This window comes from Balaenoptera musculus, chromosome 17, assembly GCF_009873245.2.
Source record: "Balaenoptera musculus isolate JJ_BM4_2016_0621 chromosome 17, mBalMus1.pri.v3, whole genome shotgun sequence".
In the NCBI taxonomy this organism is placed as follows: domain Eukaryota; kingdom Metazoa; phylum Chordata; class Mammalia; order Artiodactyla; family Balaenopteridae; genus Balaenoptera; species Balaenoptera musculus.
In genome coordinates this window covers 21,948,196-21,961,634 of record NC_045801.1, presented here as the reverse complement: position 1 = coordinate 21,961,634, position 13,439 = coordinate 21,948,196, and the positions used below count along the sequence as shown (strand labels likewise).

Sequence of the window (13,439 nt, the reverse complement as noted above, 5' to 3'; positions counted from 1 at the left end):
CAGGGCTTACTTAAACCATAAAGTCTTCAATGTCTTAAAGCTCACAGCTGGTGGCAGGACAAGTCAGATGCTTGAATGCAAAGGTGGATACATTCCAAGTTACCTACCGAAAGCCCTGGCTAAAGTCAGCTTCTCAGATGGACCCAGAAAATCTGCAGGACATTGCTCATGGGCTACAATTGTTTAGGGCCCCAAGAACCCATAGGCATGTCATAGTACTTAGCAGTTACAGGGCTGTATCTATGCCCCAAAGATTCCTCAGCACCAGCCATTTACTGGGCTCATTTGAATCTTAATACATTGTAAAGATTTATTTTTTACTCTAAGACCTCTTGAAAAGTTCACTTACTATTTGTATGGATAATTATTCAAGATAAGGCAAAAAAGATGAAGCAATGTTTTCTTGGGGAGTCCCACCAACTGAATACCAATACTCCAAAATTTACAGCTTATAACACAACTTTTATTAGAAAAGTTATACATAACATAGCATCAACTATTTTCAAGAACAATATTAAACCTGATAAGCAACAAAAACCAGACTAACAAAATGTGTAACAAGAAACTAATGACCTTTCTATAATCAAACATTCAATTATCTACAATGTCTTTATACAAAGGGAAAAAAAACCATGGTTTTACAGGCACATCATAGTGAAAATAAAGCGGCAACAGCAATTTTATACAATTACCATTCTCAAGAAACTGAATCATCAAAACAGTAATTACGAGTTCACAAATTTAAAACATCTCACATAATTTAAAATTACTGGGTATACACTGAAGTCTGAGTGATTTTTGTTTTCCACAAAAGTGCCAACACTTAAAAGCTAGAACTTTCAGTGTGTAATTTTGCCCTAAAATGTTAAGACATGTATTGATAATCATAACAGTCACATAATTTCTGGTGCTATCTGATCTGTTAATATTAAAGCCTTTATTTGGATGTGTTTTTCTTCACTTAAATTATAGGAAACCGGATACTGGATTTCTGTTGCAAAGCTATTAGAGTTCCAAACACAGGAGTGTGCAAGCACTGGAAAAACTGATCAGTACTAAAACATAATAAATATCAGAGAAGCAATTAGTTTTTACAGCACTGTCTGCTTAAAGGTTAAGTCAACCAGTTGTACGATTTCCCATCAGTCTGTCCTTTCAGTTGGCATAGCAATTTCTATTTTCATGATCTGAATACTCAAATATATCCAAACATCTTTTTAAAACTTTGATTTATAGCTCCTGGAAAGTTATAAATGCTTTTTATATTCATTCTACTCTAAAAAGTCTATTTCTGCTCATTTTAGAGCCTCACTAAAACAAAAGATTTCAGGATAGTAAGATTCATTAAAAAGTTTCAAATGGAATGATTTACAAAATAGGGCACTTTAAACCAAGCCCTATTTTTTTGTAGCTGAAAGGGATTAGTTACAGTACAATTTCACACAACCCCATGATCAAGTGTGGAATTATACTTTAAAACTTAAGAGGACAATCTCTGCTTTGGGCACCATCCCTAAAGCACAATGGTTACGAAGAAGACTGCCAGGTGCTGATGGGAAAAGACGATTCACACTATAGTTATTAACCGTCAGGCATTTTTTCCTGAAAAGTTCTCCTTTACAATGCAATAATCGAGAACTAAGATAAAAACCCTGACTTTCCACTGCTACTCAACATTATTATATGCGCCAATATTGCACAAATCTGTTCTGGACTGTTAAAATAAACTTGGGGTACTTGTTTTCTCCATCAGAACACAAACACCATACAAGCAGTTTCCCTTAAAGATGAAATTGACAAATTTAAAATACCGGAAAACATGAAGAGGCAGGGACTTTGTACACACAAAAATCTAAATTTTCTTGAAGGGTTCTGTGTGCCCTACACATGGGGGCAATTTGTACACACTAGTGAAATGAACACTAGCTCTAATGCTTCTAGCTGCTCAAATAATGTGGAACCTTGGTCCAGGTGTTGCAATGATATCACTGTATGGTTCTTCCTGTGTCAGCTCAATAGCTTGCTGCTTTTTAAGAACCAAGAAGCTGTAGAACTTTGCTGCAGCTTGCTTTCTGTTCGTGTTTCGACACAACTCAAGCAAACTGATAGATTCAGCTCCAGTTTTAGCGAGAGCTCGCTGAAATAAAAGAAAGAATTAAATGAAAATAACCGTCTACACAATAAAGTAGTAATTTTAAAAGGATACTACTTTTGGATACTGAGAAAAGTATTACTATATATTCTGTTGGGGGCTAGGAGTAGATTTTTGAATGGTACAAGAGTGTTTCTCACATTAAAAAAGGCAAGGGGACAAAGTTAACATTTTTGGGACAACCTAATATAGACGACTCATTTTTTCTAATTAATAAAATCTAATCAATTCATCTATCAATTTCATCTAATTGATAAAATAGTAAAATCTAGCACACAGTTCTGAAAACTGTCAACCTAACTATCCTTTGAATTTATTTTAGGAGACCTGAGCACCTTGCCTGGTATTTCATAAACACTCAAGATATCTCCTCTGTATCTGACACATTAAGGCCCAAGGATAAATGACACTGTACAATGATTTGACAAATTTAATGATTCAACCCATTAAATTTGCTCAACCAAAAGTAAGAAAATGTACACACACAAAGGAGTTCTGCTTTGCAGGGAAAGTGTTCACCTGGATGCTTTCCAGGCTTACTCTTAGCCCAACAGCTTGTGTATTAAAATAGTTTAAGGTGTGCGGTTTTGGAAAAAGTTTCACCAAAGGTAGACTTTCTGGTTATAGCATGTAACTTTTTTTTTTTTTTTTTTTTTTTAAGGAAACACTGCCAAAAGCCTTTGATGAAATTTTTTCTCTAGGACTTCGCAGGCATACCTGAAGACCATGAAGCATCTGCTGAGTCCTTTTGTTCCATCTTCTTTCCTCTTGATCCTGATCACCCCCTGAGGCATCTTCATCCTGAGTGAAAAGGACCCCCGTGCAAAAACAAAAAACTGACAAAACTGCTACAAAATGAAGCATTTCCGTATCTCCTGAAAGCTCTAAATTGTGTATTTTGACTAATGGAAAAATCACTTAGCATCTAGTTCGACATCCCTTCTTAAATTACAAAAGAAAATCCTCTGTACCTGCAAGCATTTAGCTGAATATATGACTCTGTACTGGTATGTAAGTGTGTGATCTACACAGTCTGGTCCACGGACTGTTGCTGGTTGGCGAGCTATGTGTTACTGGCCCTTGCTAAGGTAAGAAACTGAAGCAAGGAAATAAACCAACTACGTCACTAAGCATACTGTTTATTTTAACTGAATATATATTTATGTATTTTTTTGGTAGCATGATTTTCTGGACGATGGTATTCCAGAAAATTCCTAATCTCACTGTGGACCACTACCAAAGAGCCTGCAGACTAGCAAAGATGAGTAAGTAATACTGTTCCATACAGTGTTTTAAAAGAAATGAGCTATAATTTATAATATATATTTAACTGGAGGGGCCTGGCTGCCAGTCACCTGCCACCTACAAGACTGTCTTAAGCTGGCACGGGGCAACAGCCGAGATGCTTCCAGGCTGTGCTGCAACTATCACCACATCCAAAGAACCAGGAGTTAATAACAACAGCTTAACATATATTAGAAAGTAGAATTTTAAATGCTAATTGAACACTAAGGCTGAGATACTCTAGCACACAGGCTGGAAGAGCTTTGGGGCTACATTCTGACTTTAAAACAGTGTGTAAGGCTCACGTTAAGCACTAACTGGTTATGAAATCTATGCTGGCATAAATTACAAACACGAACAGATGGTAATGAAAATTGGAAGAAACTTTAAACATAAAGGTTTAAATAAAATATCTGACAGAACATCAAATAGAAGAATACATATTCTAATATACAACCTTAAAGATCCAGGGAAAGAAAAAACTTGAACAGCCAAAGCATGCCCCAGGAAAAGGAAAATCCATTCCCAAAGTCAAAAATAAAAATCACTCTATTTTATTAGCCAAGTCACAAACCACTCCAGTCTAATGAAAAAGCAAAATCCACACAAATAGATTATATCAGAGGCAGATGCTAACAGCTGACCAATGACCACAAGATAACAAAAGCAGCTTACAAACAATTTAGAAGTCAAGGAATCAGTGAAAGGGCAAGTCCCATGTCCTTGAAAAGCCCCCAAGGGACCAAATGAGAGATAACACAGCACAACATCTGAAGTTCTTAATGATGGTGTAGATCACTAAGAATTTGGCTAAGTTTTGCTTATATTCAAACATTTTTCATCACTCTGAACTCAGCTCCAAGATGAAAAATAATAAGAGCTGGTTGAAGATTTTCGCTAAACCTAGAATGGGAATTTATTCATCAGATCTTTTTTTTTACAACGTTTCCTTACCTCCTCCTCTTCATCATCTTCTTTCTCCTTCTCTTTCTCCTTTTCTTTTTCTGGTAAAAGTTCTAACTCTGGAATTAATTGACAAATATTTGGAGGCTCTTCTGGGGGCAGCTCTACAGGAGGTATTTCCATCTGCTCTACCTGCTGAGGCTTAAAGCAATAAAGATAAGGCAATTTAAGATGCACATTTTAAGGGTAGCTTCTCTTAACTATGCAAACATATAGTTGCTGCAGTTTTCAAAATGAAAAGAAATACTTCTCACACTTCCTCATAATCAAAACCTGATTACACATCTTGTTCTTTTACTGTAAAGCCACAACATTAAAGTACTTTACAAAGGAAATTAATCCATTCATTATCTTATCTTATCTTATTACCCTAGAACAAAAGTGTTTTGTTTTTATACTTACTTTTTAGAAGTCAAATACTTAAAGTCTATGTGAGGAATTTGCAAACAAGAAAAAACCCTCAACACTTTCTGTATTAGCATTTTAGGACTAAACAGAACGCACTGACGACTCCTGGGCAATGCAAAAAGGCTCTAACATTAATTAGCCTGGTACTGTCGACCACTGCTGTATAAGGCTACTGCAACTCAGCTTGAGCTCTAAATAAGAGCCTTTGTGCTCTTCCAGCAGCAAATATTAGGAATGAGGAGACTATTTTTCTGGGTCCATTTCTTTCTTCTCTGACTTAATACAAACACATGAGAACATTAAAAGAGTGACAAGGGAACAATTACCTGGAGAGTGGTTGGTACTAGAGTAACCCACTAATTACTTGTTCCCGTTCCTGAACTCAAAAACGCTCTTTTTTTTACAACTCCTTACCATCAGAGGGCATAGAGAACTAGTTGTTAAAATTGGCAAAGAATATTCTTTTGCCAATGTCTTGATGATGGAGGCTGAACCAAGAGCCTAAGGTACCAAAAAGCCTCCCTTTGCCCAGAATTAACTTATTCTATAGACTTACTTAAGCTTGGGAAGCCTTAAACCAGACCACCTCCCTCCTTTACACTCAGGATAGGAACACTAAGTGAACTTAATGGTAGCCAGTCTAAATGAAGTAGCAAGACGTCGCTTTACCTTTTTTCAGCAACTGGACGAGCATATTCTGATTTCTTAATAAGAGAGCCTAAAACTGCTTAGTATTAAAGAAAGATATACAGGAATATTTATAAAGAATAAACCAGAACCCGGAAGAGAATAGAGAGTCTAGGAATAAACCTACGCATATATGGTCAATTAATTTAGCACAAAGCAGCATACAATGAGGAAAGGACAATCTCTTCAATAAATGGTGTTGGGAAAACTGGACAGACACATACATGCAAAAGACTGAAATGCATTAAAGACATGAATCTAAGACCTGAAACCATAAAACTCCTAGAAGAAAACACTGGTGATAAGCTCATTGGTCCTGACGACTTTTTGGATTTGACACCGAAAGCAAAAATAAACAAGTAGGACTTCATCAAACTAATATATCTGCAAATCATTTATAAGAGATTAATATCCAAAATATATAAAGAACGCAACACAATTCAAGAGCAAAACAAACTGATTAAAAGGGGCAGAGGATCTGAACAGACATTTTCCCGAAGACAGCAATACTGATGGCCAACAGGTACACGAAAAGGTGCTCAACATCTCTAATCAATCAGGGGGCATGTAAATAAAAACCACAATAAAGCATCACCGAAAAAACAAGAGATAACAAGTGTTGGCAAGGCTGAGGAGAAAAGGGGAACCCTCTTGCACTGTTGGTGGGAATGTAAATTGGTGCAGCCACTATTTATCCAAAGGAAATAAAATTACTATCTGGAAAAGATATCTGCACTTCCATATTCACTGCAGCATTATTTATAATAGCTAAGCTATGGAAACAACCTAAGTATCCATCAACACATAAATGGATAAAGAAAATATGATACACATGCACAATGAAATATTATTCACCGTAAGAAGGAAATTCTGCCTTTTGTGACAACATGGATGGACCTTGAGGGCATTATGCTAAGTGAAATAAATCAGAGAAAGCTGAATCCTGTATGACAGATATATCAATCACTTACATGTGGAATCAAGTATCTTAAAAAGCTCACACTCACAGAAGCAGAGAGTAGAATGGTGGTTACTAGGGGATGGGGGAAATGAGTAGATGTTGGTCAAAGTCAGTTTTGGGGATCTAATACACAGTATGATGATTACAATTAACAATACAGCTGTCCCTCAGTATCTGCAGGGGATTGGTTTCAGGATTCCCCTCTGAATACTAAAATTTACAGATGCTCAAGTCTCTTACATAAAACAACGTACTGCAGACAGCCCTCAGTATACATCCTTGGATAAGGAGGTTCAACTATATACTATGCACTTGAAAGGTGCTAAGAGTAGATCTTAAAAGTTCTCCTGACAAGAAAAAAAATCTAATCCTGCGAGGTGATGGGTGTTAACTTACCATGGTGATCATTTCACAATGTACAGATCTAGCAAATCATTATATATTGTACACCCGAAACTAATTCAATTTATACATGTCAATTATATCTCAATAAAACCGGAGGAAAAATGTTCCATCTTGCTGACAAAGTTATTTATTAGCAGGAAGTTTGTTTCATTTTACTCACAACATACTTAACAGGTTCCATATGCTGCTTTTCTTATTCTACCTAGAACTGTCAGATTCACCATGGGCTAACGTTTGAGAACTGAAATAAAAACCAGAACCAAGTTCAGAGTCAAGGATTCCACAGTAGCCAAGGATGCTCACTTTAGGCCACTGTGAAGCAAGACTCTATCCCAGAGTCAGAAAAACCAAAAACTCCTAAGAATGCCTCCCACTCACGGCACACTGTGTTGTGATCCTCAGCTGCCATTCTTTGTGGACCCATTCCTTACTACTTTCTGCCCAAACCAAGATACTTCAAAAGGTCTCCTTAAACAACACTTGCTATTACTAGGGATCTAAAACATTGCCCGAACACCCACACCCCAAACACCTTGGAGAGCTGTGCTTACAGGGATCATGGGTTCTGGGTCCATCTGTCCCACTTTTCGCTTAACTCCCTGAGGTGGTGGTGGAGGCATGGCTGACTCATCCAGGTTTGTTCTGCTGGTCTCCATTGACTCTTGGAGGCGGCTTGGCTCTTCCAAAATGGGCTCATCTGCAATCGATCATACGAAGAGGGGATTACGGTCATACAGTCCTCAACAACATTTTAGAACCATTTAATACTAATATGCTAAGACTTTCCCTAATGAAGAAGGCTGAATAAAATTTTACCTCCACAAAGGTTACTAAATTTATAATACATTTCAAGGTGGGAAGAGGTTTTTAAAAGGACATGTCCCACTTCCAGTCCAAGGCAGGACAATCCTTTAGCAGACTATCACTCGGCCAAGTCCTAAACCTCAGACCTTTCTGAAAACAGAAAACTTCCCATCTAACAAAGGAATCAGAGATTATAAGGCATGTATTTCCCTGTCTAAAAATCTGAGAATACGTCTTTGTTCCTGACTTCTTCTTTCACTTTGGCAATATACAGGTAAATTTTAGCCAAGTGTTCACTTAGATTTGCTCAGGGAGCTCTTGCAACGGGACAGACCGATAACATCGCGCTGCCGCTGCTGCGGGGGCTGCTCCTCTCTGGGAACCTCCGGGTTTTCGAATTCTTTGAGGAATTCATCCAAATTATCAGCCTCTCCTCCTTTCCTCCTTTTTCTAAGATCTTCTGGTACTAGTGGTGTAAGACAGCGTGTAAACAGCTATTAAAAAAAAAAAAAAATCAATTATAAAATCTCTACTATAAATCACATGAACCGAAAACCTACCAATGGCATTACAAGTATGCTTTAACAATCAGTGTATATATAATTCAGCATGATTTCTACTTAATGTTATATCATATTCATGCTTCATTCTACTTTCTAATTTGAAATCCTCTATGTAAAAATTTTCACTGCAGCAATTTTAGAAAAGTTGAGAATGAAATTTTTAACCATTGTCTCATAACTTGGAGATAACACTAAAGTTCTAAACTTATTTACCTGCAGTTTATTTTCATATTCATACACTTAAAACGATCTAACAAATCATACCCAACAGCTTTGCACAGTGCCCTTTTCACTTAATATTGTATGGTAATTTCATTAACTATCATTTCTAGTATTTTTAATGACTGAATATTCCACTGAGTGGAAGTAAATATATATGTGCGTGTATATATATATGCCACACTTGAATGATTCTTCAATATTTTAAGTTTCTTTTAAAAAATTTAACTGTAAATAATAATTAATGAACATCTTTATAGAAGTGGCTTTTTGAATTACCTCCTTAAGAAAAATTCCTAACAATGAGACCACTGAGTCAAAAAAAAACACTTAAAGACCTTCTTCCAAATGATTATACGATTGTGCTTCCAGTATACAGCAGTTTTACCAAAGCCTTGCTGCTTTAAACACTTTACAGTAAAAATCAATTGGTTCTATGACGCCTCAGAACTTTGCTTTAGAATAGTCTGGAACCTAAAGTGAGCAGAAAGGGCCTGTAAGTGAAAAAAAATTCTCATAAAGCCAGATTTCTGTACTGTGGGAAAAGTAGAACCACCCCTTGTTTTAGCCAGAAAGCAACATCTAAAGATTGTAGACTGGAACCACAGTACACACTAAGGCAACAGAACTTGTAATATATCATAGCAAGTTGAGGAGCGAGAACTATTATTAAATATATCAGTGTCTTTTTAGAACAGGGAAGATTCATTCTACATCTTTTAGAAATACAGGTGTCACTTATCTTGATCTTTCAGATCAGGTTTATGTTCAGTATACTGTGGTTTAAGGGAGGAAAAAAAAGAGAAGATGCTGTATCACTGAAAAATACCTGATCAAAAATGATTCAAACAAGTTTTTAAAGTTTATTTTTAAAAACGGTCAAAATCTATATGAAATTTAAAATTCTGCAAACTATATTACCTTCAGTAGTCTGTTATTCCACAAAGGCTGAGCAGGTAAAGAGAAAAGTTTTTCCACTCCCCCAGTCTCTTTCCACATCATCAATTTCTTGGTGGGTGGTGCCAGATCCAAAGTAGTAACAATATCAGAGTAATCACTAAGCTGGGCTCTAATTGTCTTGCTATCCAATTCTTTGACACTGTCAACAATTAGCTTCCTCTTCCTCTTGGCTTTTGTTTCTTTGACTGGCATGATAAAAGAAAATAAGGTCATCTTTTCTGAGGCCAGCATGAAACATACAACTACCAGATCTGGTCTCATTATATTCCTGCTTTTCTAAACACCTAGAAGAGAAGTTAAGCTTTCATGAGGGTAGAATCTGTTTTAAGTCATGTTTCCCAAGTACCATATAGAGGCTAGCATACAATAGATGTTCAATAAAAATTTGCTGAATAAATGAATATTGACTTTTAGCACAAAATGAGCAAAATAATGGCAAGAGCCGATTCATTTTTGCCCATGTAGCTTTATATTGTAAACACATCACACTTGATTCAGAGTTGGGCTCAAGTCCTAGGTTCTGCCACATATTAAGTGAGTGACCGTTAAGAAAAGTTAACTTCATTTTGCTAACCTCTTCATTTTCTCATTTGAAATATGGCCAACCACGTATAGGGGATTGTAAAATATTTAGTATGATGTCTGACATAGATTGAGGACTCCATAAATGGTTGCAACTACTATGATTTTTATTGGAAGAGTTACAATTCATATATGGCAGCTGCACAAGCAGCTTGATAAAGTGAAACAAGCGCAAACCCAGTCAGATGAACCCTGAACTCCATCCTATACACTTTTTGTATCCTCATTTCTAATCCTTACTAAACTCTTACAAAGAGGTAACATTATCTCAATTTCTTAAGATACAGAAAAGCTCATGGTATTAAATAAATTCCTCAAGATTTCATTGTCATACATGTTATATACCCCATAGGTTTTTATAGATAAAATACTCGTGTGGTTCAAAATTCAAGATTCAAAAAGATGTTATACAGTGACAGCCTCTGTCCAGGCCCTGTCCTCCAGCTACTGAGTTCCCTTCCTTGAAATTAAAAAGTTCAAGTTTTTGTTAACAGCTGGCTAAGCTCAATTATCCTATTTTAAACACTGCAGTATACGTCCCTCTTACCTTGTTTATAGATCTCTGTAATATCTGTCAATAATATAGTATATAATTTACTTAATTACCCATGTTCCCCTATTATTTAAGTTCCACGAGGATAAAGACTTGTTCATTTTTATATTTTTAGTTCCTAAATATAGCTACACAGTAAATACTCTTTTTAAACCAGAAGCCCAAATCAGAATTTTTGGTGATCAGATTCTAAGTAGGAAACCCAAAAAGTTAATCTTGTTTTACTTAGAAGTCATAACAGTATCTTGAATTATACTGTAAATGACTTAAGGTATTCTACCCCATTGTACCCATACACCATCTAGAAATTTTAAAGTTTCACATCCAAATTACATACTGCCTCTTTTACTCAGAAGCAGCACCCCCAATTAAATATGCTTTGCTGTGTTTCTTAATAAGCAGCATAAGAAAAATACTGATTTTAGAACCTTTGTTATTTCCAGTTAAAAATAAAAGTATTTTTAGATTTTCCCAGATTGTAGCCCAAAGCATACACAGAATCTAGAATGTTGGAAGATAACGGATTAGTCAATCTTGTACTTTACTGAAAAATGCCTTGCAATGCTTTCTGTTACACATGTGGCCTGTTAGCATTTTTGTAACCCCCAAAGACTAAGATATTTATTAGCAGAAAGCTTGTTCCATACTTTTATTTCACAGCAACTCGTAAAGATACTCTGTAAGATATTCGAATTATAAGTGAATTAAAGTTTCTATAATAGATGACTAACAAAGGAGAAAAGAAGTTTAGTTATATTGAAAATGAGCAGCAGATTAGTGGACATGAGCCAGAACTAGAAAAAGTTCTAAGTCAAAAAGTTTGTTTGCTCACCAGTGATATCAATAGGTTCCAAAGCAAACGCTTCTTCCTCATTTGGAACAAGTGTTGTTTGATCAGTCATAGTTGGCATCGGTTCGACAGGATCCACTGAATCAGGACTATCAGGCCCACCCACTATAAAAGCAGAAATCTGGTCACAAAAGGCTTGGGTATTTAATATATATCCATCAAATGAGGGAAAAAAATCCCTTTGAGTAACTGAAAGAAACCCACTGGCTCCAAAGAAAAAACACTTTTCTAGTTATAAGGAGGTCTCTCCAGTTGACCTATTGCCCAAAAAAGGGGAAGGAGCACAGGGTTAAAGAGAATCAATCGTAAGTACTGCTTTTAAGGAGATTTACAGTTCATCAAAAGCTGAAACTTTTAGCTTTTGGCCTTCTACAGTGAGTATCTTTTTGGATGCCACACATCATGCCCAGGATCACTGAACGTGACACGCTTACTCGATACGTTATCATCCTCATCCATATCATCACGCGCAGGCTGTTCTGGCAACATCACCCCCGCCTCAGACAGGGCAGGGGGATCGTCAAAGATACCGCCGTCATTATTACTAATAAGTTTGTCATCTGAAATAGGGAATGTAATTTAGTTACAATTTAAAAAAGAAATGCTAAAAGAACAATAGCCAATCACTGGAAAAATAATGTTAAAATGGATTAAATTAAAAAATTTAAATCTGTATTCAATATGCATCTGTTCTCTTCAAGGTAGTATACAAAAGTATAAAACACTTAACATATGAAAAAAAATCTCAATTTTAAAACATGTATTTACTTAAACACAAATAGAGCACTTTGAAGAATTAGTAAAACTTAAAACTCCAAGACAAGCAGTTTTAAACAAAATTAGGTATTGTTAAAACATTTTTAGGCTACAGGTTTACAGAAAACTTTTACTGAACCAACTGGTGACAATTCACACATATATACCTAGAGAGATGCTCAAGACTAAGAATTAGCAACTGCTCTAAAACCCCGCAACTAAATAAAGAAATTGTTAGAATAATCACCTTGTTGTGACTTACCTAATATACCACCATCATTTCCTTCTCCAAAATTGTCATCCTTATATTGGTCTTCATATTCTAAATGGTTAATTTTCTCATTCAGATTGCTGGTGCTCTGTTCAGGCTCTAACAGGAGGTTAGAAGCACCAGTGCTCACTAACATGTCATCATCCTCGAAAGCGCTACCTTCTCTCATTATTTCACGATCATCCATTCCAAAGTCACCTAAACACATTTTAGTTGGTCATTAGTTGAGAAAAGTGAGAAACATCACCGAATCAAAAGAAAATGGCTAATGATTTATTTTAATTATAATGTCACATTTGCTTACTGAAGTCTTATTTATCTTTGAATATTAAAACATCTAGTTTAAACTTTAAATCTTTAGCATCTATTATATTTCATAAACTGATTCTGGGGCATAATGAGAAAATTCAAATATAAGATCCAAATTTAGGTTACCCTAAATATATTGAGTAACGTAATTTTAACATTATAGCTAATGGCTAATGATTTGTTTCTCTATTACCAAAATCATTTTCTTGTAGAATACTGATGTTTCCAACTTCTTCTCTCATGGTTATCTCTTCCACTCTACTCTGGTTCAGGCTGAACTGCTGGGCCACATCGATGTCACTTTAAAAGAATTTCAAATACATTGTAGTCTCAAGTCTCATTGTAATGTATTTGTAAGAGAAAACACATCTCAATTCTTTATATAAGCAAGAAAAAAAACCATACATACAACCTATGGAGCCTAAATATTTAATATTAAATAAATACAATCCAAGAATCTAAATGATGTGCAAGTTAATTTAATTTGTATTTAAATTTTAAAACTGTTAATGACCAGCGAGCAAACTATAATATGCTGAAATCACTCCATAAGGCAACATGGTATACAGAGCAAAAACTGAGAGATGCGTGGGCTAGACAGGCCTGGGTTTTCATCAGAGCCCTGCAGCGTACAGGCTGTGTGAACACTGAAGTTAACTGGCTTTTCTGAGACCTTGTTCAGTACAAATGTGGAATACCATCGACCAAATTC

General features: G+C 35.8%; 1 protein-coding gene across 2 annotated transcripts in view; it reads right to left on the bottom strand.

Annotated features, from left to right (window-relative positions):
* Window positions 1-441: 441 nt before the first annotated feature.
* RAD21 (RAD21 cohesin complex component) overlaps window positions 442-13,439 on the bottom strand; it is a 28,706-nt gene continuing 15,708 nt past the window's right edge. The window contains exons 5-14 of one of the 2 annotated variants that reach the window (XM_036830257.1): window positions 12,921-13,027; window positions 12,410-12,616; window positions 11,826-11,951; window positions 11,374-11,496; window positions 9,368-9,591; window positions 7,999-8,158; window positions 7,412-7,557; window positions 4,391-4,540; window positions 2,870-2,953; window positions 442-2,137 (exon numbers count right to left, since the gene is read on the bottom strand). In XM_036830257.1, coding sequence (XP_036686152.1) covers window positions 1,946-2,137; window positions 2,870-2,953; window positions 4,391-4,540; window positions 7,412-7,557; window positions 7,999-8,158; window positions 9,368-9,591; window positions 11,374-11,496; window positions 11,826-11,951; window positions 12,410-12,616; window positions 12,921-13,027 — 1,519 coding nt within the window. In that variant the 3' untranslated portion in view covers window positions 442-1,945. The remainder of the gene's footprint in view (window positions 2,138-2,869; window positions 2,954-4,390; window positions 4,541-7,411; window positions 7,558-7,998; window positions 8,159-9,367; window positions 9,592-11,373; window positions 11,497-11,825; window positions 11,952-12,409; window positions 12,617-12,920; window positions 13,028-13,439) is intronic. The other variant, XM_036830258.1, reaches the window with a different exon arrangement.